Raw genomic sequence first — 27,923 nt, 5'->3', positions numbered from 1 at the left:
GCCCGATTGATCTAGGGTTCCGTAACTGCTGTCGTGGTTCTGCCTGACGTAGTCGTTGGAATGCCGTCTCGGGGAGGGTATTACTAATGTTAAAATGGGTTATTATACTAACACGTGTGCATTTGTGTAATTTATAGATAATTCCCAGGAAACCCTTATAGAAAATCTAAGACAACAACATGAGTAATCTCCTTTTTGCAAACTGTTTATACAAAACCTCACACAATTAATTATATATTAAGTAGTTATTGAGTATTTGTAAGGATACAATTATCGTCGGTATGTTGGGGTTTTGTATACAAAATTTGTTACTGCCTTGCGAGGGGTAACACTTCCACAAGTCGGGTTGACAGTACCGTAGGTGGTAATTAGTATGACTTGGAAATAAATGTAATTGCGAGACCGCCCTCAATACTGTACAATGGTTTTTATTTAAACTGGGATTCACTCACCAGTATTTCCCACTGACAAAATGTTTTTAAACGCATTTCAGATAACAAAATGTGAAAGCCAAATAAAATCCACCTGGACAGCACTGAAGGTTGGAAAAGTGGCAATAAAGTTACCTAAAATAAATAGATGTTTTTATTAAATAAAATAGGGTTTATTCCTATGAAAATGTGTGTACTTAAAACTTGGATTTTACCCCATGTGTTTAATATTATGAAAGTGTGGTATTTTACTCTGATAAAATATTTTCTAATTACGGTCCTGATGAAATTTCCGATGCAAAACTGGATAAAACACCGATACCACCGAAACTGGACGCGGCCGCCTGTTCACGGATTTGTTAAGGGGACGGGGGTTGCGACACCCCGCCTCCCCTTATTAGCTAAATAATCAAAGGGTAAAAAGATAATTACATTTTGAATTACGTTTCTTGTTGCGTTATGGTTAATAAATGACAAATGAAAAATAATTAAAAACATAATAATACTAAATAGATAAAAAATTTGACATTTAATAAAATGTTATAATATACTCATTTAATAAAATTTGACAATTAAAGATATATTAATACATCATTTAATAAAATTTTATAATAATAATTAATAAATAAAAAACTTTATTATAATATATACAATTTGTTTTATAAAAAAATTTGACATTTAATAATACTTATAAAATTTTTTATAATATACACAATTCATTTCATAAAAATACGAAATTTTTAATAATAATACTTTATAAAAAATCATATGCACATTTTTTATTAAATAACGATGATATTTTCTTCTAATAAAAACATTACTCGATGATATTTTTCTTCTAATAAAAAGATGACGTTTTACAATATTAACACATTTTTATAAAAAAAATTTATAAAAAAAATCTATTAATATTCTTATATAAATATTTCGCAACTTCCTTATACTAAAACATCTATCAATTTAAATGAAGTTCCATATGTACATCTCAATTATTGGGCAATCATTGGCTGACACCCAATGATTGACATTGATTAGATGGGTGACACCATTTTCAAACGTATAGGGCTATGAGGGGCGTATGGATGGGTAATTTTCAGGCGTATTGGGCAATGAGTGGTGTATAGGGTTTGAGGGATGTGTAGATACTTTTGTGGGGGTGTGTATATACCCCACCGTTAATGAATTAGTTTTATCATTTTCAAAAATTTAATACAAAGCAATTGTTTTTTTAAATACAATGTGCTCGATGCCAATATTTGTCTGATTTTGAATAGTATAGGTTGCGGCTCGATCTACAATTTTTATAAAAACAATTCGAACAAGTTCAAAATAATATGAAATGCTTTTATGATGGTTGTATTTCTCAAAACTATAATTTTTTTTTTCAGTTACAATGATCCTTAACCCCAAATTTGACAAATAAATTTAGGACTTGCTCCATGACAACTCTCATCTTTTAGAACATAACAAGTCCATTAAACAATATCGATTTTGTTTATAACGGTCAACTATTGTACATTTTTGTTATTGATATGGATTATTATAGCGCTATTCTATTCGCACACCGGGGAATCCATCCCCACACTTTGACAATTTAATACGGATCGTGTAGGTCTATACGATCCGTATTGGATAAAATTAAGACATGGCAGGCCGATAGGGTCAGCCTATGTCTGGCTGCTGTTTTATTATGTTTTATCGTGACGTATTATATCGTATCTTGACGTATTGTAGTGTATCGTATAACATTTGTAACTTTATTATGTTTTATCGTGACGTATTATAGCGTATCTTGACGTATCGTATCATGTTTTTAACTATGTTATATTTTATCATGACGTGTCGTATGATATCGTATCATCCTTGTACCATATCGTGTCTTATCATAGTTGTATTTTGTATTATTTTTTATGTTGACGTATTCACGACGTGTGATATACATTATACGTAACCAAGCAAACCAATCTAAACAGTCAAAATAAACAATCACAAATATAAATAAACTAAAACTGCAAATTCAACTATATAATATTAAGTTTGTATATATACATGACATCGTCCAAAGACATAAACAATCAAAATACAAAAAAAGTACAACAATCCAAACCCGCTGGATCCGCATCCTGACGCTCCTGAGTTGCGTCTGACGACCCCGCATCCTGTTTAGGGCGAGGCGGCAATGTCGGTATGGGCAATGGGGTCCGACCACGCTCGATAGACGTCTGTATATCGCCCTAGATCCCGCATCTGAAGGGCCTCAATGCGGGCATGATGTGTGTCCATCCGCGCCTGCATTCGACCCTCCATCTGCTGTAACGCAAGCTCCATAGAACTTTGATTTGATCTCTAGAATTTTCGGGTTCCTAAGCGTAAGGATTGCTAGAGGCACGGGCATCATGGCTAGGACATTTATGATTTGATGCAAAACCTTTTCAAAGAACTTTGATTTGATCTCTATAATTGTTTTAGATCTTTTGTATTGTTAGTTTATTCTAGACGAGGAACTGATGGAAATTCTTTATTCCACTGCTTACTATTTTGATCCATATCTCAGGGTGTGACATTCTTCAATCCCCTTTTTCACTTGTTATATTTTTTATTTGTTTAGGGTAAATTACACTTTTCGTCCTTTATGTTTGTATCGAATTGCGGTGGATAGTCTTTAACTTCAATAATTACAGTCACAGTCCTATATTTGGAAATCTCATTACACCATTCGTTCTTTAACTGTAACCTGGTTACGTTTTCAGTTAAATCTATTCACTTGAGGACAGTTTAGTCTTTTAGTTAATTATTTATAATATTTAGTAACTTATTATCAAAAACAAAGATAAATACACATGAATCCCCATCTTTCCTCTCAGACATCTTTCTCCCTCTCAACTCCTACCACCACCACTAAATCCAGCCACCATCACCTTATTTTGGCCGGAATTGAACAAACACCACCACCATTGAAGAACACCCCAACAAAACCCACACCAAAAGAAGTTAGAATAACATTGTCCTTACCGTTTGATTAGAAGCTTTACACCAGAACCATCCATCTGCTAACCCGATGCCCTAATTGAATCTAGAGTGAACAACCATGGCCACCATACATCACCCACTTCACTCTCATCATCACTTTCAAAACCCTAAACCACATAATTACACCCTCCCCAAAACCCCAAAACCACCCTCACCGTTTGGTCGCTTTCAAAACCTCGGGATTTAAACCCCAAACCACATAACTGCCACCAAAGACCGGAGATTTGTTGCCATAGACGCTGGTTTCATCTCCATCATCGCCGCCATATACGACTGATTACGCCGGATTTGTTGCCCAAACACCGTCGGAAAACCCATCTTCATGAGGCGGTGGCGGCGTCGGCAAGTTCTTGATAGCGGCGTAGAAAGTACAAATCACCATCATCTCCACACCCATTTCACTTTTATCTGAAATCTTCACTATAAGCATATCTGATTTGCCGAGCAGATCCGTAGTGTATATACCGACTGCATATTTTGTTATTTTTTTATTTCATATCGATTAGATCTGGTGGTTTCTGGCAGTGATGGTTGCAAAGATGGCGGTGGCACTAATGGTTGCTGGAGGCTGAGGTGGTGGTTATCGGATGGTCTGGTGGTTGTCGAATATGGTGGTGGTGGCGACACTTTTTCTTGACTGGTTATCATGTGTAGAGCAAAATGATGTAATTTAAATATGTTTTTAGTTTTAGTTTTTTTTTAAGTTACATTTTGATTAATTTATAAATATACTTTAAATTAAAAGAACATGGTAAATTGACCGAAATACCCCCATGTGCCTTGCACATGATGAGACTTAACTAATAATTTCAACCAGGTTAGTGTTAAAGGACGTAGTGTGTAATGAGTTTTCCAAATAAAGGACCGTGACTGTAGTTATTGAAGTTAAAGGTGATCCATTGCAATCCGATATAAAGAACGAAAAGTGTAATTTACCCATTTGTTTATATCCATGATGCTCTTTTCTGTAATCAATGTGCCTACTTTTAATCTTGAAATTGAAGGTGGTGATCCTGACCTATTTACTATGAATCGCTCGACTCTAGTTAATTATGTTTTCTCTCTTACAAGTTAAGCATGTAAAACAAAAAACAATTTAGCATAAAAGGAAACGGGTCAAGTGGGTAGATTCTTAAAGTGTATTGAATGCTTAAAACCTCCGAAACCCATAGCTCATATGAGACAACTTGTTTACGAATACGGTCAAACTGGTAATAATACTTATGATTCTGGTAGAACAACTCTGAGTGTAACCAGGTATTCTGGAATCGGAACTAGACCTTGACTGAAAATGACAATATACTGGATGGGCAACCACATAAAAAAATCACTACCATCCGAAAGCACCTGACCATGGCATTTAAGAGCTTTCAGTGGTTCATTTAGCGAACAAATTAGTTAGGACAAGTATGAGACACAATTCAACAACTAACTTAATGCAAAATAAATCCATTTGCTCCATTATGTATAATTTGCGTTGTAAATCTGTAATAATGTTTTATGTTACGTGTATTATTAAAACTATGACAGATTGAAAGTCTTGTTTGTTTGGCAAGTGGGTAGATGCTTGAATAGGTGAATTGTCTTTGTCCTTCCTTATTTGGTGATTTTTCTGGAACATCAACAACAAGTCTATTTGTTGAAAGTTTTTTATATAGTTTCACACGGTTAGCATTTCAAACCCGTCACAATCAGGAATAGAACCACTGGCCAAGCATGATTAAGGACCTGGAGTAGAAGTGGTAGCAAACAGGACCAGACATGAAACATGGCAATATTAATGATTTTCTTTTTTAGTTTTAGATCTCTATATTATTACTTTATTTTAATGAATTGTTCGGCGGGAAATTCGTTATTTTCCTTCGTTTAGTTAAATGAACGAACATAAACAGATGTCTCGTTCGGTCAATTGTGTTCGTGAACATTCGGTAAAGTATTCATAAACATTCGTTCAGTTCATTTGCGTTCGTATATGTTTGTATGTTTGTGTTTTAATTAAAGAGTTTTTTACTTTCATATGTTATATCTATACTTTTTATATTATTAAAGTTTTGTTTATTTTATTACCCTAACAGTTAAAACTAGGAAGCCCTATTTCACCTTGTTTATGCACCATTTCCCGGTCCTTTCTCATTATTTACATCGATAAATACGATAAATACGATCGACCTCCGTTTCATAATAAGGGATTCAAGTTCCAGTGCTACTCTCTGGGTCATCCACCTTTATCCTTCCTTTATCCTTCACGTGTTTGCCAAATTTATTTGTGTTCGTGAACCGTTCGTGAACACACTCATTTCCTTATTAACGAACACGAACATAAAATATCGTTCGGTAAGTGTTCATAAACCGTTTGTGAACACATTTTTTACTTAACGAACGAACACGAACAATTCGTTCGGTTCATTTATAGCCCAAGTTCTCATTCCTCACACTAATCGGTCTTGATCCCAGGCCGGACCAAGTTTGACCCGTTGCTCAGCCCTAACGTGTACAGACGGATAATTTTACGTCATGTTGATACATGATTGTGGACGCGACTCGACGTGACGCGCTTTGGATCAAGACGTGACTTTCCTCCGTCTCGTGCAAGATCAACTATGGTGAACCAAGATGCTTAATCAAGACAAGAAACAAGACTTTGGGTTAAACGATCAGCCAAACAAGGTCTTTGGGCTTCAAAACAATATTTGGGCTGAATATAAAGAACCTTGTCATGGGCTGTTATTAATTGACGAAACACATGTGGGCCAAGGATTAGGTTCAAACGTAAACATTTTCTCCAGCGTGAACTGCGTGAACTTATCTGGGCCCTTGATTTTGTAGATGATAGATCTTAGATCAATGGCAGAATTGTAATTAAAGGTTTAATAAATTTAATTTAAATTTTAATCAAAAGGGTAAAATAGGGAACTTTGATATTAAAGATATGGAAACTAATTAAATTGTAATCCCCTAAAATCCCTATATCAGTTTCAATATATTCAACCCTAGATCTAGAATCATCAACTGCCGTCCACCAACCATCCTGTTCTTCGTCTTCTCCCCGTAAACCAGCAACCATAACCGCCGGTCACCTACCATCCGACTGGTTCAGGCCGTTTTTCCGACAAGCTACTCCACACAACCCCCCAACCCTCCTTCCTATACTTCGATGGTGGTTTTTCAGATCCGAATCCGAATCGAAGAAAAAACGGATCGTTTTTCAGATCCGAATCGAAGAAAAACGGATCGTTTTGTAGGTAAACTCTTCTAATCTCCTCTTATTATTATCAATTTCATTCAACATATTTTAGATCTTGAAGCAGATAGATAGGGAGAGATCGGTCAGAGAAAGAAAGTGGAGGAGAAAGAGATGACGGCGGTGGGCACACATCGGAACAATAGTAGTGTCCGGCGGCTACCGACGACACATAGCACCGGGCCGAGATGGCGGCGCCGGTGACGAGAACAACAGTGGCAGGGGTGCAAGCAGAAGGTGTGCATTCGATCATGATTTTCCCTTTTTTTAGGTTCTTTTGATGTATACAGTGTTCACTCTTTTGTTTCATGTCTAATATACATAGTTCACGTGATTTACAATGTTTTTTAAAAAAAAAACTTTTGACCTCTTGACTTTCAGAATGAAATCACAAGTGCCGAGGTGTTCACATGACAATCAGATAATACTTTCAATTAAATTCTAAAACTTTGTGTATTGAATCAAAGTGGGTGGCAGACAAAACTACTACACAACACAATCCAATTGGGCCGCTAAAATGATGTTTAATAAAGTGATTGGGTCGATAATAATTTTTCAGTCACAACACATGAGCTGTTCACTAGCACACTTGAATTAAATGGATAGACAAGCAGCCGTCTTTTACCGTTGCACATGCAAATGTATTGGACATATGAACAATTATTAATTCATTGTTTCAATGTGCCGACCACATTAATGTTTAACTCAATCTGATTGGACCTATCAAATGATATCACGTGACCTGATAATATTTCACACGAAATTACACAACTTCACATGCACTGATGATACACTTAAATGGATAGACAAGCAGCCGTTTTTTTGTATTTTGATTATATGGAATAATATTTGAGCATTTTATGGTAATGTATGATTTTTTTGTATTTATTTAGTTGACAGTTTATAAACTTGAAGCTAGCGATGTTTGGTGTTTTCCGGCAAAAAGTTGTCAGCTGTTCTAGTTCGGTAAGCCCCTGTTTTGTTCTTAAAGTTGTCAGCGGAAGCTGTTTTTAATGCGATGTACACATGTGTATTCTGATTTTGCTCTGTTTTTTAATGCGTTGTACACATGTGTATTTTGATTTTGCTCTGGTTTTACTGCGATGTACACATGTGTATTCTGATTTTGCTCTGTTTTTAATGCGATGTACACATGTGTATTTGATTTTAACGCGATGTACACAAGTGTATTGCGTCTGTTTTTGTGATATCTCATAACTTTTTATGTATTGAATTATGCAAATTATTAGTTGCTGAGTTTTTTTGTGTTATTATAGGAGACGTCGTAAACGAGGAAAGTGGAGATGGAAGGTCGATAAGGATGATTCACGTATGAGGTCGATAAGGATGATTCACGTATGTTTGTTTGCTTGGTCGATAAGGATGATTCAGCATACAACGCGGCGAATAGTTGTAAAAGACTATGTCTTTTTTATTTTTCCGATTATGTTGCGTTTATTGTTTTCACGAAACTGGTACTTGTAATTGTATGTTTTTTTTTTGTTTGGCAAACATTATGGAAATTGTTATTTGCTTAATATAAAATAGGTTTACAAGTTTTGTTTGTTTATATGTATGTATTATGTAGCTAATTACACATATATACCATGCTGAGTACACATGTGTACTGTTCAATTCATATCAAAGTACACATGTGTATACCATTGAAATATGAAGGTTACGTGAATCTTAAAAATCATAATCCGAATTCTGGTGGCGAAATCTAAAAAATAAAGATGAAATAAAAGATAATGTGGATAATGAATTTAAAATAGGAAAGATTTAACTTCATTCAATTATTAAAATAATGATTTAAATATAATTTTTTATACAATTACAATCATACCCTTAACAACTAAAAAGGAAATCAATGGTCCAGATCAGTTCACGCAGTTCACGCATGGGATTAGGTTCACGCTGGAACCCTACCCTGTGGGCCAAAGCCCAATATCGACGAAAGTGAAGTAAAGTCGACGAAACAAAGCAGTTTCGTCGACTATGATATTGTTTCGTCAATTGTTCTTTGATTCGTCAATGATCTTGTGATTCGCCAAGTTCTGATTCGCCAAGATCTGATTCGTAGTGTCTGTGTCTATAAATAGTCTGTCTGTGGATAAGAAATGAAGAGAACACAAGAGAGCACACAGAGAGCAAACACACACACACACGAGAGTTTGAGAGAGTTTATAGAATACATCTGTAAACATTGAGCTTGTAACCGAACCTTTCATTCGTATTAATACAGAGGTGTTAATCGGTGAATATTGCGTGTCGTGTTTTTGCGTGTTCTATCTCGGTTTGCCTTTCCGGTTGGATTCCGCACAACCGGGTTGGTTAGTATACAAGGATTAGGCAACTAGATCCTCCTAGCCGGACCTACAAGTGGTATCAGAGCCTTGGCTCTTCTCCTTGTTAAAACCGAGTGTGTTCTTGGTTTGTTTTTCGGGTGTTAAACTTCATATTTTTCGGGTGTTAAACTTCATATTTTTCTGGAAAAACATCTTAAAATCTGGTTAAATCTTGTTGTTTTGCTTTGTGTTTGGTTAAAAAACCTTGTCATTTTTCGTGTTTACATGTTAGTTCTGGGTTTTTATTAAACATTGTGAGCAAAACCGTGTTTCGGAAGTGTGTCGGGTCACCGGAAAACTGATAATCTTACCTGAAAGTTCATCTTGTTCTTGTGACATTCAAAGTGTTCTTCATTAAAACTACTTTTAGATCTTTGAAATATCATTTGATAAGTTGTTTGTGTGTTGGGAAGTGATATCAGATTAAAATATTTACACCGTACTTGTTTGGTGAAAAGCAGGATGTCCTTAGCCGAAAGTAGTTCTGTGTTGTGTCAGTAAAAGATAGTTTGAAAAAGTCTTCACCAACCCAGTTACCTTTTTGGCGAAACAAATTTTCAACGAAACAGAATCCCTTTCGTCAAATCAATTCAACGGAACACTTTATTGGGCCTTGTTTCGTCAAAGCCCAAAAAGGCCAAAATAATTCTTGTTTCGTCAAAATAATTCTTGTCAAAATAATTCTTGTTTCGTCAACGGCTATATATTTCTTGTTTCGTCGAGAACAAAGGACAAAAGGAATTTTCTCATTTGTTTCGTAAACTTAAAAGACCAAAACTCATTCTGTTTTGTTTCGCCAAACCATCTTGGGCCACACTTATAACTTTGGGCTTTTATTTCGTCAAAGCCCAACGTCCAATCCACAATCTTTGTTTCGCCAAAGGACTTGTTGATTTCTGTTTCATCAAAAACAATTAAAACTTGTTTCGTCAAGATTAAAAGTTAAAATCTGTTTCGTAAAAAGTGACAAAACAGTTTCAGTTTCGTAGAAAATTTGTTTCGTCGAAACACTTTGTAAAGTTAAACAGAAGGTTTGCAAGTGTGATTTAACTGTTTGATTGAGGTGTGATTGTCAGGTATTCACTTTACTATATCAAAGATGAACCCAAGTTGGTGGGGTACTCCGGCTCCGGATGGGGGAAAGTATACAAATACAAGTTTATCTCCCTCATGGGCCGAATCTCCCGTGTCGACATCTTCACAAACTAATGCCATATCAACCGGTCAATGGGCATTTGTATCGAATCAAACTCCGAGCATTCAAAGTATTCTATTAAGCGAAAGCGAAACCGGAAGTTTGAATCGACCTCCAAAGTTGATGCACTTGAACGAATATCCGGGTTGGGTTGACAGATTTCGTACATACGTTCTTGGTCAAAATACCGAACTGTGGATACGTTTCACTACAGATTTCGATCAAGCTATAAAGGTTGCTGCTTCATCTACTGCTACGTTTGCCGATCTTCCTGAAGATCAAAAGAAGACGTATGATCTGGAAAAGAAAGCATACGCCATTCTCACTCAGGTGTTAAGCAAAGATATTTACCATCAGTTTGTCAGTTTCAAGACAACGAAAAAGTTGTGGGACGCGTTGAAGACCAGAGGGGTAGGGAATGAAGCAACACGTCAACTGCGACACGATCTCCTCAAGAAAGAATTCGATGGCTTCACATGTATGGATAAGGAATCGTTGGGAGATATGACAAGCCAGTTTTATCACTTGCTTACAGAGTTGGGCAATTTTGGAGTAGTAACAACTACAGCAGAGGTGGTGAAGAAGTTTGCTGATGCGTTGCCTCCCCAATGGAATAGTTTCTTGGAGATTTTGAAGTATAACGGGGTTTTGGCTACTACAAACATCAACGACTTCGTGCAGCTTTTAGAGAACAAGGATCAGGAGGAAACCTTAAAGGCAAAAAGAGTTCCAGTGCCACAAAATCCTGAAATGTATTATGGAACTCCGAGTACTTCTTCTGCAAAATCCATTGTGCCATGCAATCCTGAGATGTATTATGGAACTTCCAGTTCTTCGTCTGCAAGACCTGGTTCACATGCTCCACTTCAAACGGCGTTTGTCACAAGCACGGATTTGTATGGCAATCCAATACAAGTTTCTGTTAAGCCAGCTCCCACCACAGACTTGTATGGAAATCCACTACAACCACCTCCTCCTGCTCAACAACAAGTGTGTTATGGAAATACATCATCTGCTGGTCAGCAATCAAAGCCAAATACAGTACGGCTCGACACTTCAAGCTTTTCAAAGGTCAGTGTGGAAGTAGCAAGGGAACACATGGAGCTGCTTAACACTTTAGTGAGCGCGTACTGTGGGTTAGTGGAAGGTCAGATTGGCAACATTAATCTGACACAAGAAGACTATCAGCAGATTGACAAGGAAGAGATGGACTTGATGGACATCAAGTGGGCCTTTGCTAGTGCTGTAAGAAGGGCAAAGGATTTCATGGAAAGAACTGGCAGAACCAGCTTGGAGAGCAAGAAAGACACCAAGTATGGGTTCGATAAACAGGCAGTAAAGTGCTTCAATTGTGGTGAACGGGGTCACTTTAAAAGGGAATGTACAAGGCCAGCACAGCATGGGAACCAGAATCCATTCAGAAATCAAGGCAACCAGCAGAACCAGAACAGGAACAATGAGCGTATATTGGTGCCTGTCAACAACCAGAGTCAAGCAGGACCACCAAATGCCAACCAGGCACTTGTGGTTCAAGTGGATGAAGGTTGTAACTGGTCAATTCAGCTGAGTGGTGATGCTCCAGATGGAACAGCATGTTTTGCTGAAGTGGTTAAGGATTTAGTTCACACCAGTGGTGGAGAATCTTCCGCCAATGGTGGTGAATCTTCTGAGGATGAAGACTCTTCTGGTTATAGCAGAAGTTCAGATGAAGAATCCTCAAGTTCAGGCGATGATCATGTGGGTGAGACATCAAGTGCGTCAGTTGATGCTGATATTGATGAGCTTTTGGAGGAAGCTGCAGCAGGAACTCAAAGAAGATCTATCTTGGTGGATCAAGCTGCTTATTCTTCTTCTTCTCTCCATTCAGCCTTTATGGCTAATGTCGACAGTTCATCAAGTCAGGTATGTGTCGATGAACCCACTGCTATTAATTGTGATAGTTTGCATGTTAAATGTGTTGATTTAGAGGCAAACATGATGCTTTACAAGCTAGTTTGTTTGACTTGCAAGACAAACATGTTTCTTTGAATGCCAAGTGGTGTGAGTTGCAAAGCAAATATGAGGCTTTGCAAGAGAAATATGATGTGACATTCATCCACAACCAGAAGTTAACCGTGGATCTTTCCAAATGCACTGAAGCCAATATGTTTTACGAAAACCATGAAAAAGAGTTTAAATCGGTAATTGAGAAATTAAAGAAAGATAAAACCGAATTAACAAAAATGGTTTCCAGAAAACAAACTGACATTAATTTGTATATATCTCGCCTTGAGATAATGCAAAAGGAGATGGCTTGTGTGAAAACCGAAAGTGAGGCGATCCAACTTAAGCTAGACAGTTATTTAAGCTCTAGCTATGTGTTAGATCTCATCATTGACGTTCAGAAAGAAAAACGGGATGTCACATGCATAGGATACAAGAAATGTCCACCACCAGTGAGACACAATTATGATGCAATGCCTGACGAGGAGGATAGAACTTTCTTTGAACCATCTGTTCCTCTAGATGTTAAGGAGTTTGCAACAGGACTCGGATACAAGAAAGAAGTATCATCCGATTCAGATGTGTCAGCAGATGCATGTGTGTCTTCTGCTGAACTGAATCAGGATCCTCCAGTTATTATTGAGGATGCTGATTCTTCTGATGATGAATCCGATAATACTAACCCAGCAAAGTCTGATGCGGAAATCAAAGAAGAGGACATACCTCTTGAGAATCATATTCTATGTGATCCTCCTGCAAAATCCGCTAAGACTGTTGCAATCAAGTCCTCGTCTGCAAACGAGTCGGAGAGTGTGAATTTGCTGTACACTCTTGTTGGTGATGATAAAATTTATTCAGACAAAGATTTTCCTATTAAGAATGTTAATCAATCCTTAATCAGTAAAGTCTTTGAAAATTCGACAAGTAAGTTTTTGGGAAAGACAGGACCACATGTTACAGTCACACAGTGTCCTCCTATTCCAAAGGCCGAAATTCGAAAACAATTTGGCAATAAGAAATTACCAACAGTGCAAAAACAGCAAAATCATGCCAAACCCAAAGGAAAATCAACGACTCAAGCTCAAAGGAAGCCGAATCAAAAGAAAAACAAGAATGTGAACTTTGTGAAATCTAAGGGAACGGACAAAATCGAAACTTTTGAGAACAAATCTAACTTAGATTTTGTTAAACAAGCAACAATGTTGAAAAGAAATGAACCAGACTGTTCAAAACCTAGTACCTCGGGATCACAAAGTTCATCATCGGCAAGACGATCACATGATACTTCGGGGATTGTTGAACGAAGATCATGTTTTGAATGTGGTACAATTGGACATATAATTCGAAATTGTCCATATCTTCATATGTTGAAAGTAAAGGTTGATGTTCCCCGGGAACAAAATCATGCCGCCCAAGAAAATGGAAAAGGCAAACAGAGCAAAAATAAGAAAAAGGGTCGGAAGTTAAACTTCGTGAAATCAAGAGGGACTGATAAAATTGATACTTTTGAAAACAAATCCAACAAGGATTCTGTTAAACAAAGTAAAATTTTGAAAAGAAACAGTCAAAACAACTATACACAACAAACAAACGGTTGTGATGTAGGACCAAGTACCTCAAGATCACGAAGTTCATCAACCAGCTATTACAGTTATGATACTCCAAGGTTTGTTGAGCGGAGATCATGCTTTGAATGCTGTGAGTATGGCCACATCATTAAGAATTGTCCATATCTCACCAAGGGAAAGTCAAAAGTTGATGCCCCCATGGTAACAATTACCATAAAAGATCTGTTTCACCAAAACAGGACCCTCGTCTTGTTAAACAGCGAGAAAAGAAACAGAAAAAGAAACAAAGAAAAGAAGTTGAAAAGGTTTTAAAACCGGAGGTCATCCAAACAAAATCTGTTAAATCGGATGTTAAACATGAAAAACAGAAACAAATTTGGATACCAAAACCGGTAACTGTTTCAGGGGGAGCTACATCTATTCCGAATCATCGGGAAATGGATGTTACAATTCTCGATGATGACGGACGACCCAAGTCTGTGAAGGCTTGGGTCCCCCTCTCCAACTAATCTCTGAATGAGTGTGCAGGATGTTCCAGGAGGAACTATTGATAGTCTTAGGATTGTTGATAGTGGAGCGTCCATGTTGTTGCCATTGATGGAGAGAGAGGAAAGAAAAAGAAAAGAAGAAGAATATGTTGGTGAAAGAATGTGGTTGAATGAAGTTGCAAAATTCGACCAGATGAAAAATGTGCCAAAATTTGGTTGTTATGGTTTTTGATCGGGTCCTCGGGAAAGAATACAATGAAATGTGTGCAGATGCCTTGGCGTGGATTGAACATCCGCACACCACTTCTGAAAGAGAAAGACAAAGGCCTTCGCTGGTGCAATGTGTAAGACCAGCCGAACCCGGAGGTGTTTGTTCTTGTTGCTGTGAAGAGATTTCTCAGTAGCTACAAAAATCGGCTTTGAAATCCACACCGGGTGGATATCCAGTTGGGAGAGCGCTCAGATTCCTGGCAATGCACGAAGCAGTTGCAGGATACGGTTTTGAATTTCTAATCTCTCCTATACTTGTCGATATTTAAGCTGCTTTATGAACTATATCATCTCGTACAGCACTCTTTGACCTGACACGTTGAACTTGAATATCACCTCACACGTGATTGTTTCACTATGAAACTCGTCAATGTTGCCATGCTCCACACCGATGACCAACGTGCCGACCTTTTTACCAAAGCTTTTGACAAATCGAGATTTGACTTTTTATTATTGGTGAACGGCATTAAGGTCAAGCAAGAGTAAAACCAACATTGGAAAATCATTTTTGTAAATACCTTTGTGTTTTAAATTTATCTTAGTTTATTGATTTTAGGGGGAGTAAATCCAAAATTTGAAAAATCCAAAAACATCGAAAAATTTCAAAAACACAAAAACAATAGAAAAACAAAAATGAGTTTCCTGGCGAGCAAAAGAGAATATGATAGTACATCAGTGGTCTATTGATGCGTGTGTAGTGTAATATAATATAGATATATAATTAAGCCCTTTTTACACCTTTAGCCAAGTTTTAAATTTATAAAACACGATATTCACTAATACTAAACACACATATGGGCAAGTGCACCCATCGTGGACGTAGTATAGTGTTGGTAAGATACCGAGGTCGTCCAAGGACACAAGAGCTTTTAATACCGGTTTATCCTCAACGTCTAATCAAATCAAAAGTTAGAAAAAGTGTTTTTAACTAAGAAAATAAAAACTAACTAAATGCTGAAAAATAAAATAAAAATAAAAACAGATAGACAAGATGAATCACTTGGATCCGACTCGTGTATTAGTATAACCTTTGATTATTTTCGCACTTTTGCACTTGTTTAAGAGATTATCTTAGTTATTGTAGTAAGCCCCTCTTTTGAAGGCGACGTTACCCTCAACCCAGTAGTTTGAGTCAGCAAGGATACAATCCTAAAGGGTTGGATTATTGGAAGATAATGAATTAAGTTATTAATGCAAATTAGGGTAGGCCCCGCTTTTGGCGGTGACGTTACCCTCGGCTAAGTAGTCTGAGTCAGCAGAGATACAGTCCTAAATAGCCGGGTTATAGTATTAATAGTAGTTAACTTATGAGGGGGTCAAAGAGTTTGGATCCCCGCCATCCAATACCTATGGGCATTGAAGGAGATCCTACTAAATTTGACCCAGGTCCCTTGCAGGACCTCTAAACGCTGAACAAGGGCAAGACCCTTACCAAACCGTTCCCTTAACCCCCGACCAGGTAGCCAACATACCTCCATATAGACCGTGGAGATGTGAATGGTGAAAATCTTTTATTTTATAAAGACAGTAAAATAATGCCAAGACACCACGGACAAACGATAAGGAAAGATCACCTTCAACATAAGCAACTAGTTATTAAGGTCATTAATACAAAACCAAATAAAAAGTGCAAAAGATTAAAAATAAAAAGTATTATACTAAACACTTGTCTTCACCAAGTGATGTAAGAGACTTAGGCAAACATGGCCTTGATTGTCAAGAACTCTTACTATCAATCTTGGATCCCGATACGACTCACACACTCTACGATGGACAATGGATGATGGTGGTGGATGATGGTGTTATGGTGGTGGTGGGTGGTGGATGAAGTGTGAGAGAGGTGGTGTGCCAAGGGATGGATTGGAATGAAACCAAGCACTCCTATTTATAGGCTGAACAGAAGGCTGGGCACGGCCCCGTGTCTGCTGGACACGCCCCCGTGCCCGTCTGACACACTCTCTCTTCATTAATTGTAATTCGCAATTACAATTAATGCGCCTGCTGTACTTTCGCCACGCCCCCGTGCTCACTGGACACGGCCCCGTGGTGGGCAATAGAAGCTTCTACAGGTTTGTCTTTTCTGCTGCTTCTTGGGCACGGCCCCGTGCTGGCTGAGCACGGGGCGTGTTCAGGCTTCTGTTTTCTCTTCTTTGCTTGGGAAGACGCCGTTGAGGGTTCGGGCAGTCTACTTTTATTCCTTTTCTTGTATTTTTGTTAGAATTAGCTGTCTTTTTGCTTCTTTTGTGAATTTGAGCTCATTTCATCCTGAAAATACAAAAGGAAGACAAAAACACTCTTTTTCCAACATTAGTACTTAAAAAGGGTTAGTTTTATGCCTTAATTGATGTCATTTATATGTTGCATTTTACACACATCAAATACCCCCACACTTGAACTTTTGCTTGTACTCAAGCAAAACTCTTTAAATGTGGCTTACACTCCCAAATGGAATGGGTAGAAGAGAAGGTTTTTGGCTTGTCATAGAGTGTTGGGAATCCAAGATGTTTTTGGGTTTTATTTTTATTTATTTACAATCCTATTCGTTATGATTTATTTAGAACGCTTCATAGGATAAATTACTTATTTGGGCATAACATGCCTTTTTAAAATTCCATTTATATACAAGTTCACATACCTCACGGTAGAAATCACTCAACACTCGGCCGAAGGTGTATTTTTTTAGTGAATCACTCGAGAGCGGCGTGGAACTTACGCCTTCCATAGCCTTGCCAAGCAATCAATCCTCCTCCTTTTTAACTTTTATACCTTTGTAAAATATCAAGAGGACTTTTTGGGTGAAGGGTTAGGCTTGGGCTAAAGGTAGGTGGTTGGGTTAGTGGTTAGTAAAAGGGTGAAAAACGTAAAAAGCGTCGGTTTTCGTAACACACTTTGTTTTTAGTGACTTTTTATTTTGAAGTATTTCTCCAAACAAGCTTTTGTTTGCATAGCTTTGTTTGTTTTTAACTTCATCATCATTTTTTTTTCAGTCACATAAAAGAACGAGCTTGCGAAAAACCGAGCTTGTTACTAAAATAAAGGGTGAAAAATAAAAAGGGTTTTTGGTGGGTAAAAAGGGTTTAGGGTAAAGAAACGAAAGGTTTAGGCTCAAAGGGGTTAACTAGGGGGATTTTGGGTAGGTGGTAAAAAAAATGAAAAATAATGGTGTAGAAAGAGAAAATGGTTAGTCCTAATGCCTCCATCATTTACTTACTTGGGTTTAAGTTGGTAAGGACCGGGAATGAATCGTCGTGGCAAGTTCTAGAGTTGTAAGAACCAAGCGGCTATTCACACAAGAAACGAAAAATGAGCATTTAGTCTAAAGATGTAAATTTGTATGCTCAATAAAGGCTCAAAACTCACTTTTGTGGGAATGGGTTTTTAATGTGATCAAGTATATATAATCAAATTTTAACTAGACTTGTTATGCCGTTTCATAATTTTCTTATGTTGGTTCTTGTTATCACGACGCTCTCGGTTGTAAATTTTAAAAAATATAACCTTATTAATCTTGTGATTCCTAACTTAAACTTTAGACAAGTAAAAAAAAATAAATTTTTTTGTAAAAAATTTGGGGTGTTTAGCAGTTCCAATAGAGTTTTGTGTAAGGCTTGTTGTTAGGACTTGCAAAGTTTCAAAGTGTTAGCTTCCCCCCCACACTTGAATTACACATTGTCCTCAATGTGTCCCAAAAATAAATTTTTAGGTTGATTGGATGTGCAATGTGGTGTTAAAAAGCAAAGATTTATGTTACTGGCCGTCTGGACACGGCCCCATGTTCAGGTGCCAGTAACAGAAATTAAAGAAATGAGACAGAAGCCTGGACACGGGGGCGTGTCTGGTGAACACGGCCCGTGTCCAGTTACCTGAACTGGGCGATTTTTCTACAGGTGGTTCAGCACGGGGCCGTGTTGGTTGAGCACGGCCCGTGTTGAGCCTTCTGTAATGGAGATTTGTGTCGGGTTGCTTCGTTCTTTGTGCATGGGGCCATTTTTCTCGTTCCCTTTTTCATCCATTACCACCACGAGTGTGTTTTATTTGTTATAAACCATCAAACCTTTAGAAACCATCATTTCATTGCAAACATAGAGAGATATTACATAAAAACTAAAGATGAAAATACATAAATATTAAACCATGGAGTTCTAGCCCTATGTCTTATTTTAATTAGCAAAATTTCCAAGAAGCTACTAATCTTGGTTAGATAAGGCTTTTTGAAACTCCTTCTTCCGGGTGTGGTCCTCCTCACATGTCGGCGAGCCACTCCTCCACCTCCCTTGGAAGAAGAAAGGAAGGCTCATTTGCATTAGTTTGAGGAGTTTCGATTTCCGCTGGAATCTCTTGTGGGTGTTCCATGGGAGGTTCTGCTGGAAAGTCTTCCCACCCGGTAGGGTTGTTAACCCCGAGTGCCAAGTTCCAATCCTGTTGTGGAAGGACTGGTTCCATCGGGGGTGCTACAAGAATATTTAACCTCTGGTGCAAGAGGTTAATTTCTTGGAAGCTGCTTTCGAGCCCCACCGTAAGATCGTTAATACGGTCAATTAGGACCTCCTCTACTGACGTCATTTCGTCGAGAGCCTCCCTTAATGCTATCACATAGTGCACAAGCGTAGCTTCAACGGAGGGCCTCCTTCCTCTTCGACTGTTTGATGAATGAACGGATGATGTTTCGCTGTTTTCACTCGACATTCTACGAAAAATAAACTGAAAAACAGTTTATTTGATGAAACAGTATCTGGACACGGCCCCGTGCTCATTGAGCACGGCCCCGTGTTCATCTTTCTGCAGAATTTTGAAGCAAGGAATCTTGAAGTTTTAAGTTATTTTCTGAACTTATGTAGGCTTTTTGGATATTAATAACTTTAAACAATGTTACACAACATGTTTTTACCAAGATTCCTTGAACAAAACTCATTGCTTCCTACCACAAAAGTTGAAGAATTCAAACTTTTAATGGTAGTTCTTGGAGAAAGATGAAAAAGAAGGAAATGGCTAGAAGAGGAAAGGACAAGATGGGTTGTTGGAACCTTCTTTTAGACTTACCTAGGATAGTTTGAGAGAAGATTTCTTCAAATCTCTGTTCCAAGTTGGTCCAAATGTGCAGAATTCTTGGCTGCATTTATACAAAACGACAGCATCCTGGACACGGCCTCGTGTGCAGGTGAAATTCTGACACAGTTTGTCCGTATTCTGACGTACTGATCAGAAGGGAATCTTTTGGTGAACAGGGGGGCGTGTTGGCTGGACACGGCCCCGTGTCAAGGGATCTTTTATGAAGTTGTCTAGCCTTTTAAGGAGTTTATCTGTATCGGGTGGCTCTTGATTGGTAGGAACAACCCCAAAGTGCCTAAGATATCTTAATTGTCCTATACTAAGGCGAGAACGCAAGAGGTTGTCGGTGAGGGTAATTCCTATTTTTATTCTAGGTGGACAAGTCCAACCCTTTCCCGGGCTCTCGTTAAAGAAGGTGTATGCCGAATCGCTCAGGTCTATGTATGCACCGAACGAAGTCGATGGAGAGTCCTTCACGGCACAATCGGCACAGGGACGACTATCGTCCAAGTCTTTTCTAGGTATGAAGGTATTTTCGGGAGCAACGAGGTTGTCGGAATGCGGTTCCAATATTTCCTCATGGTCATCGTCTTGGGGCGGATCAATAAAATCCTTCCTAAGTTCTTTTGACCAATTTAGAATTAGTTCTTTTAGTTGAAATAACTCGTCAAGGAGCATTTCTCCTAGAATATCTGGTTGGGCGCATTCGAGGGAGAGATATTGCTTATTTTTACTTTTGCCCCTCTTAAGGTTATAAGGAATTGGTGGGTCTATATAGTGGGGCCTGTAATTTAGAAAATAACATTTTAATTCTTCATGTTCGCCTCCACATAATTGACACCACATACCATAAGAGTGCCGAAAGTGAAAAGAATTACTATCACTCATGTTTGTGTCAGAAATTACCAACCACCGGGATCTAACGGTTCTGTTTTCAGTAAGAGAATCTTGGGCACGGGGGCGTGTTGAGTGAGCACGGCCCCGTGTTCAGCTTACTGTCTGACTTAAAACAGGATTGCCAGTTCCAATGATTGAGCACGGGGGCGTGTTCAGCGGGCACGGCCCGTGCTGAGCTCTGCAGAAGCTGAAAAACTAAGAAAATCCTAAAAAATTAAAAAGAAGAATAAAAATATGATTAGGCCGTTGATTCCTAACTTTCTTAAAATCCTTGTGTCCCCGGCAACGGCGCCAAAAACTTGATGCGTGTGTAGTGTAATATAATTTAGATATATAATTAAGCCCTTTTTACACCTTTAGCCAAGTTTTAAATTTATAAAACACGATATTCACTAACACTAAACACACATATGGGCAAGTGCACCCATCGTGGACGTAGTATAGTGTTGGTAAGATACCGAGGTCGTCCAAGGACACAAGAGCTTTTAATACCGGTTTATCCTCAACGTCTAATCAAATCAAAAGTTAGAAAAAATGTTTTTAACTAAGAAAATAAAAACTAACTAAATGCTGAAAAATAAAATAAAAATAAAAACAGATAGACAAGATGAATCACTTGGATCCAACTCGTGTATTAGTATAACCTTTGATTATTTTCGCACTTTTGCACTTGTTTAAGAGATTATCTTAGTTATTGTAGTAGGCCCCTCTTTTGAAGGCGACGTTACCCTCAACCCAGTAGTTTGAGTCAGCAAGGATACAATCCTAAAGGGTTGGATTATTGGAAGATAATGAATTCAGTTATTAATGCAAATTAGGGTAGGCCCCGCTTTTGGCGGTGACGTTACCCTCGGCTAAGTAGTCTGAGTCAGCAGGGATACAGTCCTAAATAGCCGGGTTATAGTATTAATAGTAGTTAACTTATGAGGGGGTCAAAGAGTTTGGATCCCCGCCATCCAATACCTATGGGCATTGAAGGAGATCCTACTAAATTTGACCAAGGTCCCTTGCAAGACCTCTAAACGCTGAACAAGGGCAAGACCCTTACCAAACCGTTCCCTTAACCCCCGACCAGGTAGCCAACATACCTCCATATAGACCGTGGAGATATGAATGGTGAAAATCTTTTATTTTATATAGACAGTAAAATAATGCCAAGACACCACGGACAAACGATAAGGAAAGATCACCTTCAACATAAGCAACTAGTTATTAAAGTCATTAATACAAAACCAAATAAAAAGTGCAAAAGATTAAAAATAAAAAGTATTATACTAAACACTTGTCTTCACAAAGTGATGTAAGAGACTTAGGCAAACATGGCCTTGATTGTCAAGAACTCTTACTATCAATCTTGGATCCCGAGACGACTCACACACTCTACGATGGACAATGGATGATGGTGGTGGATGATGGTGTTATGGTGGTGGTGGTGGTGGGTGGTGGATGAAGTGTGAGAGAGGTGGTGTGCCAAGGGATGGATTGGAATGAAACCAAGCACTCCTATTTATAGGCTGAACAGAAGGCTGGGCACGGCCCTGTGTCCGCTGGACACGCCCCCGTGCCCGTCTGACACTCTCTCTCTTCATTAATTGTAATTCGCAATTACAATTAATGCGCCTGCTGTACTTTCGCCACGCCCCCGTGCTCACTGGACACGGCCCCGTGGTGGGCAATAGAAGCTTCTACAGGTTTGTCTTTTCTGCTGCTTCTTGGGCACGGCCCCGTGCTGGCTGAGCACGGGGCGTGTTCAGGCTTCTGTTTTCTCTTCTTTGCTTGGGAAGACGCCGTTGAGGGTTCGGGCAGTCTACTTTTATTCCTTTTCTTGTATTTTTGTTAGAATTAGCTGTCTTTTTGCTTCTTTTGTGAATTTGAGCTCATTTCATCCTGAAAATACAAAAGGAAGACAAAAACACTCTTTTTCCAACATTAGTACTTAAAAAGGGTTAGTTTTATGCCTTAATTGATGTCATTTATATGTTGCATTTTACACACATCATCTATCAAACCTCTTTAAACCTTAAATGAAAAACGATAAGCAGCTCTATATAAGATGTATCGGTAGGCTCACAATCATTTTAAAGTGTGCAGGGTGATACAAATCTTAAATCGACTGAAGACCAGGTGGGAACCATTCATTGGCATATGGTCTTGGTACCGAAATTTCGGTTGATAGATTGCCGAGGTTCTGAGATATTCGGTCTTTATGCTGCTTATCATCTGGGTATCATGGTTGTATCTTTTACCGAAAAATAACGAGGACGCAAGTCTAGATCTTCCATGATACTATACATACGTGTACATACTGCATTCGACCTCAATAAGTGATCAACAATCACATGTCCCTCAAATAAGTGATAAAATATCACAGTTATCCGGGAGTCAAGTTCGTCTCTCTGCTGTACGAAAGTACTGACCTGTTCACGGACTTGCTCCTGTGCCCTCATGCATATGGAAATCAAGTTCCTCATCAATAAGTGATTATCATAGGGCTTGTTTTCAATCAAAATAAGTGAGAATCTCACATCATATACGGTCAAACAGATGATAATCGGTATACTCACCGGTAAGATGAACCCTCGTGCATACCTTGATACGGGAATGTGTCGTGATGTGGATGAACACCGGTAGGTAAGTATAAATCATACCTTAACGTATCCCCTCGCCATGATTACATCTGATAAGTTGAGCTTATGTGGACAACAATACCGATAATCGTTATAGGATGCTTATCTTAATGTTAACTAATTGAACAACAAGAGCGTTTTGGCATGACCGTACACTGATATGATTCTCTTACCCTCGAAACTCGCAAAAAGAATGTTTGTAAATATTTATTTACTGCTTTCAGTCTTTACACTTGAAATATTCAAAAATACCAAAAAGATTTTAGGTGTGTTTTAATATAAACTTTATAAAAGCCAAAAAGATTTTATTTCTATTTTATTTTCGATCGTACGATGTTGGATCTCGAGTCTTCGTTACCTGAAACCTGAACGAAAACCGAATTGACTAAATCTTCATAAACGGTCGAAATTAGCAAGTTTTGAAAGTTAGATACTGAAATTGATAAATTTTATTAAACTTTCAAACTGTCGGACGGTGTTTGATTGTGACATGGTCATTCGTGTGTCATTTGTTTATATTAACTATATTCAAGGCAGTTGTTCTCATTACGCGTTTAGATTTCTTGCATGTGCAGATTCTAAAGGCAAGGAGAACATGGTCGATGACAAGCTTCGGAATGAAGACACGACGTGAAGGCACTCAAAAGATGAAGATGATCGAGTTGCCGCTGACCATCATCAACACCACAAGGATCTCAAATTATAAAGATCAAGTCATGCACGAGCATAACTCAAGGGGGAGCTTATGTTAAGGGGGAGTTTGTCAACACACTTCCTACATGATACGAGTAGTTTGTTGATACACTTTCTACTTTCAAGACGTGAAGACTTTGAAGATCCTCCGTCATTGAAGACATGAAAGGCGAATCTCGCGAGTAGCGTCCAAGGGGGAGTTTGTTGATACACTTTCTGCTTTCAAGATGTGAAGACTTTGAAGATCCTCCGACATGGAAGACATGGAAGATGAACCTCACGAGTAGCGTCCAAGGGGGAGTTTGTTGATACATATTATGTGGTCGCGACTCGGTTCGGTTCAACTCGGTTCGGTTCAACTTGGTTTTGACACGGTTAGGTCCGGCTCAAGCCCGACGTCACGACATTCCTCCGTCGTGCGTCCCAGAGTTCGACACGCGAAGCACGGAGAGCCGAGAACGTTTCCCGCTTGACACATCATCATGACATCATCATGATGACGTCATGATGATGTCATATCTTTGACTAAACTTCACTAATCTGAAACAAATCGATTTCATGTACGTAAAGCGTTGGGCCAATCAATTTCAACACAGAATGCATGATGGGCCATTACATTTGGGCCTTAGTCCAATTTGGCGAAACAAGAAAGGTGGTCGACGAAACAAGTCCTGTTTCATCGACATGTTCCATTTCGTCGACCAGTTTGCATTTGATTCGTCAATGACATTGTGTTTCACCAAGCTTCTGATTCGCCAAGCCTGATTCGTCGAGTTAGTTCTGTTTCGTTGTGTGTAGTGCTATAAATAGTCTGTTGTTAGACAGAAAATGTAGAGAACATAAGAGAACACATTGTAGAGAGCACACACACACGAGAGTTAGAGAGAGTTTGCAAAATACATTTGTAAACATTGAGCTTGTAACCGAACCTTCATACGTATTAATACAATGGTGTTAATCGGTGAATATTGCGTGTTGTGTTTGTGCGTGTTCTATCTCGGTTTGCCTTTCCGGTTGGATTCCGCACAACCGGGTTGGTTAGTATACAAGGATTAGGCGACTAGATCCTCCTAGCCGGACCTACACATCAAAGAGTGAATTTACGTTATATTTCCTTTCATTCAGTTTAGGGAATGAATTACTTTAACCAGCTAGTTTTAAACTAATGTTGTTTGGTTGGTATTATAACGGAGCTAGCTTTAAACTACATATTTCTGATTTTTGTAAAAAAATACACAAGCAATCCTTCTAGAACATAGCATAATTTAAAAGGGTTCGGTTTATGATTTAGCAAAAATTGTTAATGAACACAATATCCAAAGGTGTTGGAAGATAAAAACACTATTTAACTTCATAAAAACATACATCAAAGAGATACCAACAAAGTGCAAACCTGAATTGTTAAGCAAGATGTAAAAACCAACTACTGAATCATTCAATCATGGAATAACTTTTGCAGAATAATCAAGCCATGTCCTGCTTATTTATAAAGGCACCATACTTTCAACATAACACCCGATTTGATCGATCCGCATGGTTCTTGACAGTGAAAATTGATGACCCGGAGTGAATTGTAAATATTTAAAACATCTATTCTTCCTGTTATATATCGATACACTCTTCGCATGATTCCTAGAAAAGTTGCTCGAGACAAAGATAACTTCGTCCGTATTAACAGAATCTGCAGGAAAAGGCTCGCCTAGTTTCTTCCAAGACTTGGGAAACGTAACGATTTCTCTAACCCAAACACGGTTTTCATAGTCTTGTAATATCCAGATATGCATTTCGTTTTTTTCCAACACAAGATCATGACAAACAACTCCTATACAACCATTGATTTTTATGAAGCGAGGTATGTTATCTTTACAGAAAGAAACCCCCTTATTAAAATAACTAGTATTAGATTCATGGGGCTTCACACCTTGAGGAGTTTTAATTATTGAAAACTTCTCTGTTCTCAAGTCAAACGCCAAAATGTCATACGATTCTATAAGCATTAGATGCACTACACTATTGACACAAACACCACTTTCGGTGCTATAGCACAACAGATCACAAGTAAAACCAATAGGAGGCTCTACAATGATCTTTCTCCATGAATAATTTGACATAGAGTAAATCATAATCTCCATTGTATGAACAAAATCCCTGAAGATTAAAATCTTATGATCGTATTCAGACTCATCAAACACAAATACGTACCACTCCCTTCCAAAGAGGTTCTTTGAAAAATCCAGATCGAGTTGTGGGAGTTTAAAAATCTTATGCGTGCTAGGGTTAACCACAAAAACTTGAGTGTATTCCATCGGAAATTCCTCGCAAGAAAAAGATACTAGCCCGTTCAAATGTTGGGCTGCTGTGATATCATCATAATCAAACTCGTGGAGCGTCATGAGATGTGTGACGGGACCACCGTCATGGGCGGAGGAGAGCAAGTGTCGTTTGCGGGTAGAACGATCGAAAGTGAAAATAAATAAGGCAGAGAGGTGGGCAGCAGTGGCACGAGTGAATTGGAGTTTGGTGAATGACGGATTGGAGATGCGAGAGAGCCATGGTTTAGAGGGGGATCTGAACCGGAGTATGGATTTGACAGGGAGTCTAAACAAGATTTCTTCAATGACTTCAGTTGGTAATGAAATATTTGCGTTGGTCTTTTTCAATGGATCAACAGTCGTCTTTGTCGATTCTTCTTCTAGGGTTTCCATGTCGAATAGAGGGCTTGCATGACAAGGGTTTCTTAAACTTTTTCCCCAATTGTTTTTCTTTAAACATTTCTTTTTTCAAGTATAAACTAATAATAAAATAATTCTTCTTGTATCTAATGCTAAAATAATTCTTCTTGTATTAAATTTTTTATTACTAAAATAATTCTTCTTGTATCTAATGCTAGGTAGAGATCATGTAAAAAGTGCACAAAGTGTGAGAAGTGTAAGAAATAATCTGGTGTTGACACATGTCCATCAATTATATTAATGAATAAGGGTAATAATGTAGTTTACTCTTAATAGTAGTTAAAGTCAATTAAAGGAAATGAGATATTTTAGGAGAAATTTTAGGAAACATATTTGTTTTTACGATTTTATACATCTGATTGTTTTATCTTCTTCATCATCTTTTAATTGCAACTTTCATATGTTTAAAACACCACGCCATGAACAATGTCTCCAGATGTTTAAAACACAGCGACATGAACAATGTCTCCAGATAAAACACAATGACTTGAATCATAGTCATGGTGTTTTAAAATCTGGGAATGTTTTGTATTGATTGTCCAGGTGTTAAAAAACCGTGGATGTAATCACAATACAATGTTTTTTGGATTCAGATAAAACATCATGACTTGAATCATAGTCAATGTCTCCAGATGTTTTAAAACACCACGCCATGAACAATGTCTCCAGATGTTTAAAACACCACGCCATGAGCAATGTCTCCAGATAAAACACCATGACTTGAATCATAGTCATGGTGTTTTAAAATCTGGGAATGTTTTGTATTGATTGTCCAGATGTTAAGACACCATGGCCGTAATCACAATACAATGTTTTCTGGATTCCAGATAAAACACCATGACTTGAATCATAGTCAATTTATCCAGATGTTTAAAACACCACGCCATGAATCTTACTACAGTTCTTTTAAACGTAAAACACCACGCATATAAAACAAAGAGGCTTCCGATTTAGATCTTGGTCATTAATTCTGATATTTAAGGAAAAGAAGTGAATGTATGTGTTTTTGGTTGTGCAGGATACGGTTACCATATTTAAAACATTGGAAAAGACACTATTGCCCTTCAATTTTACATAAGGTCCCTCTAGTTAAAACACAATTTACATTTTTATCCCCTATTGATCTCAACCATTAGATCAAATATCCAATAGTTTAAAACACTTCTTACCCTTCTCACATTTTAAACACTTTTTACCATATCCCTACCCATAATATCTAATACTATTCCATCGCTCTATAGCCTTAATTCTTTTATTACTAAATTAGTTTTTCTTGTATCTAATACTATTCCATCGCTTTATAGCCTAGTGGCATCTTTGGGGTGGGATAAGACTTTGGGACCAATAGGTTCTGGGTTCGATTCCTACAAA

General features: G+C 38.0%; 1 protein-coding gene across 1 annotated transcript; it reads right to left on the bottom strand.

Annotated features, from left to right (window-relative positions):
- Window positions 1–3,738: 3,738 nt before the first annotated feature.
- Window positions 3,739–26,525, bottom strand: LOC110895672 (F-box protein At2g21930). Its single transcript, XM_022143000.2, has 2 exons — window positions 25,742–26,525; window positions 3,739–3,929 (listed from the first exon to the last, which is right to left on the bottom strand). The coding sequence occupies exons 1-2, from the start codon at window positions 26,523–26,525 to the stop codon at window positions 3,739–3,741; spliced, it is 975 nt and encodes a 324-aa protein (XP_021998692.2).
- Window positions 26,526–27,923: the final 1,398 nt, after the last annotated feature.

This window comes from Helianthus annuus, chromosome 2, assembly GCF_002127325.2.
Source record: "Helianthus annuus cultivar XRQ/B chromosome 2, HanXRQr2.0-SUNRISE, whole genome shotgun sequence".
NCBI classification, from domain to species: domain Eukaryota; kingdom Viridiplantae; phylum Streptophyta; class Magnoliopsida; order Asterales; family Asteraceae; genus Helianthus; species Helianthus annuus.
The sequence above is the reverse complement of the archived record's forward strand: the minus strand, read 5'-3'. Positions and strand labels throughout refer to the sequence as shown.

Excerpts from the sequence above, each read along its gene's own strand:
- LOC110895672 (XM_022143000.2), bottom strand. The coding sequence starts at position 26,525 with ATGGAAACCCTAGAAGAAGAATCGACAAAGACGACTGTTGATCCATTG. Across the intron at positions 3,930-25,741 it reads AATAATTAAAACTCCTCAAG|TCGGTATATACACTACGGAT; the intron begins GTGTGAAGCCCC and ends CAAAATATGCAG.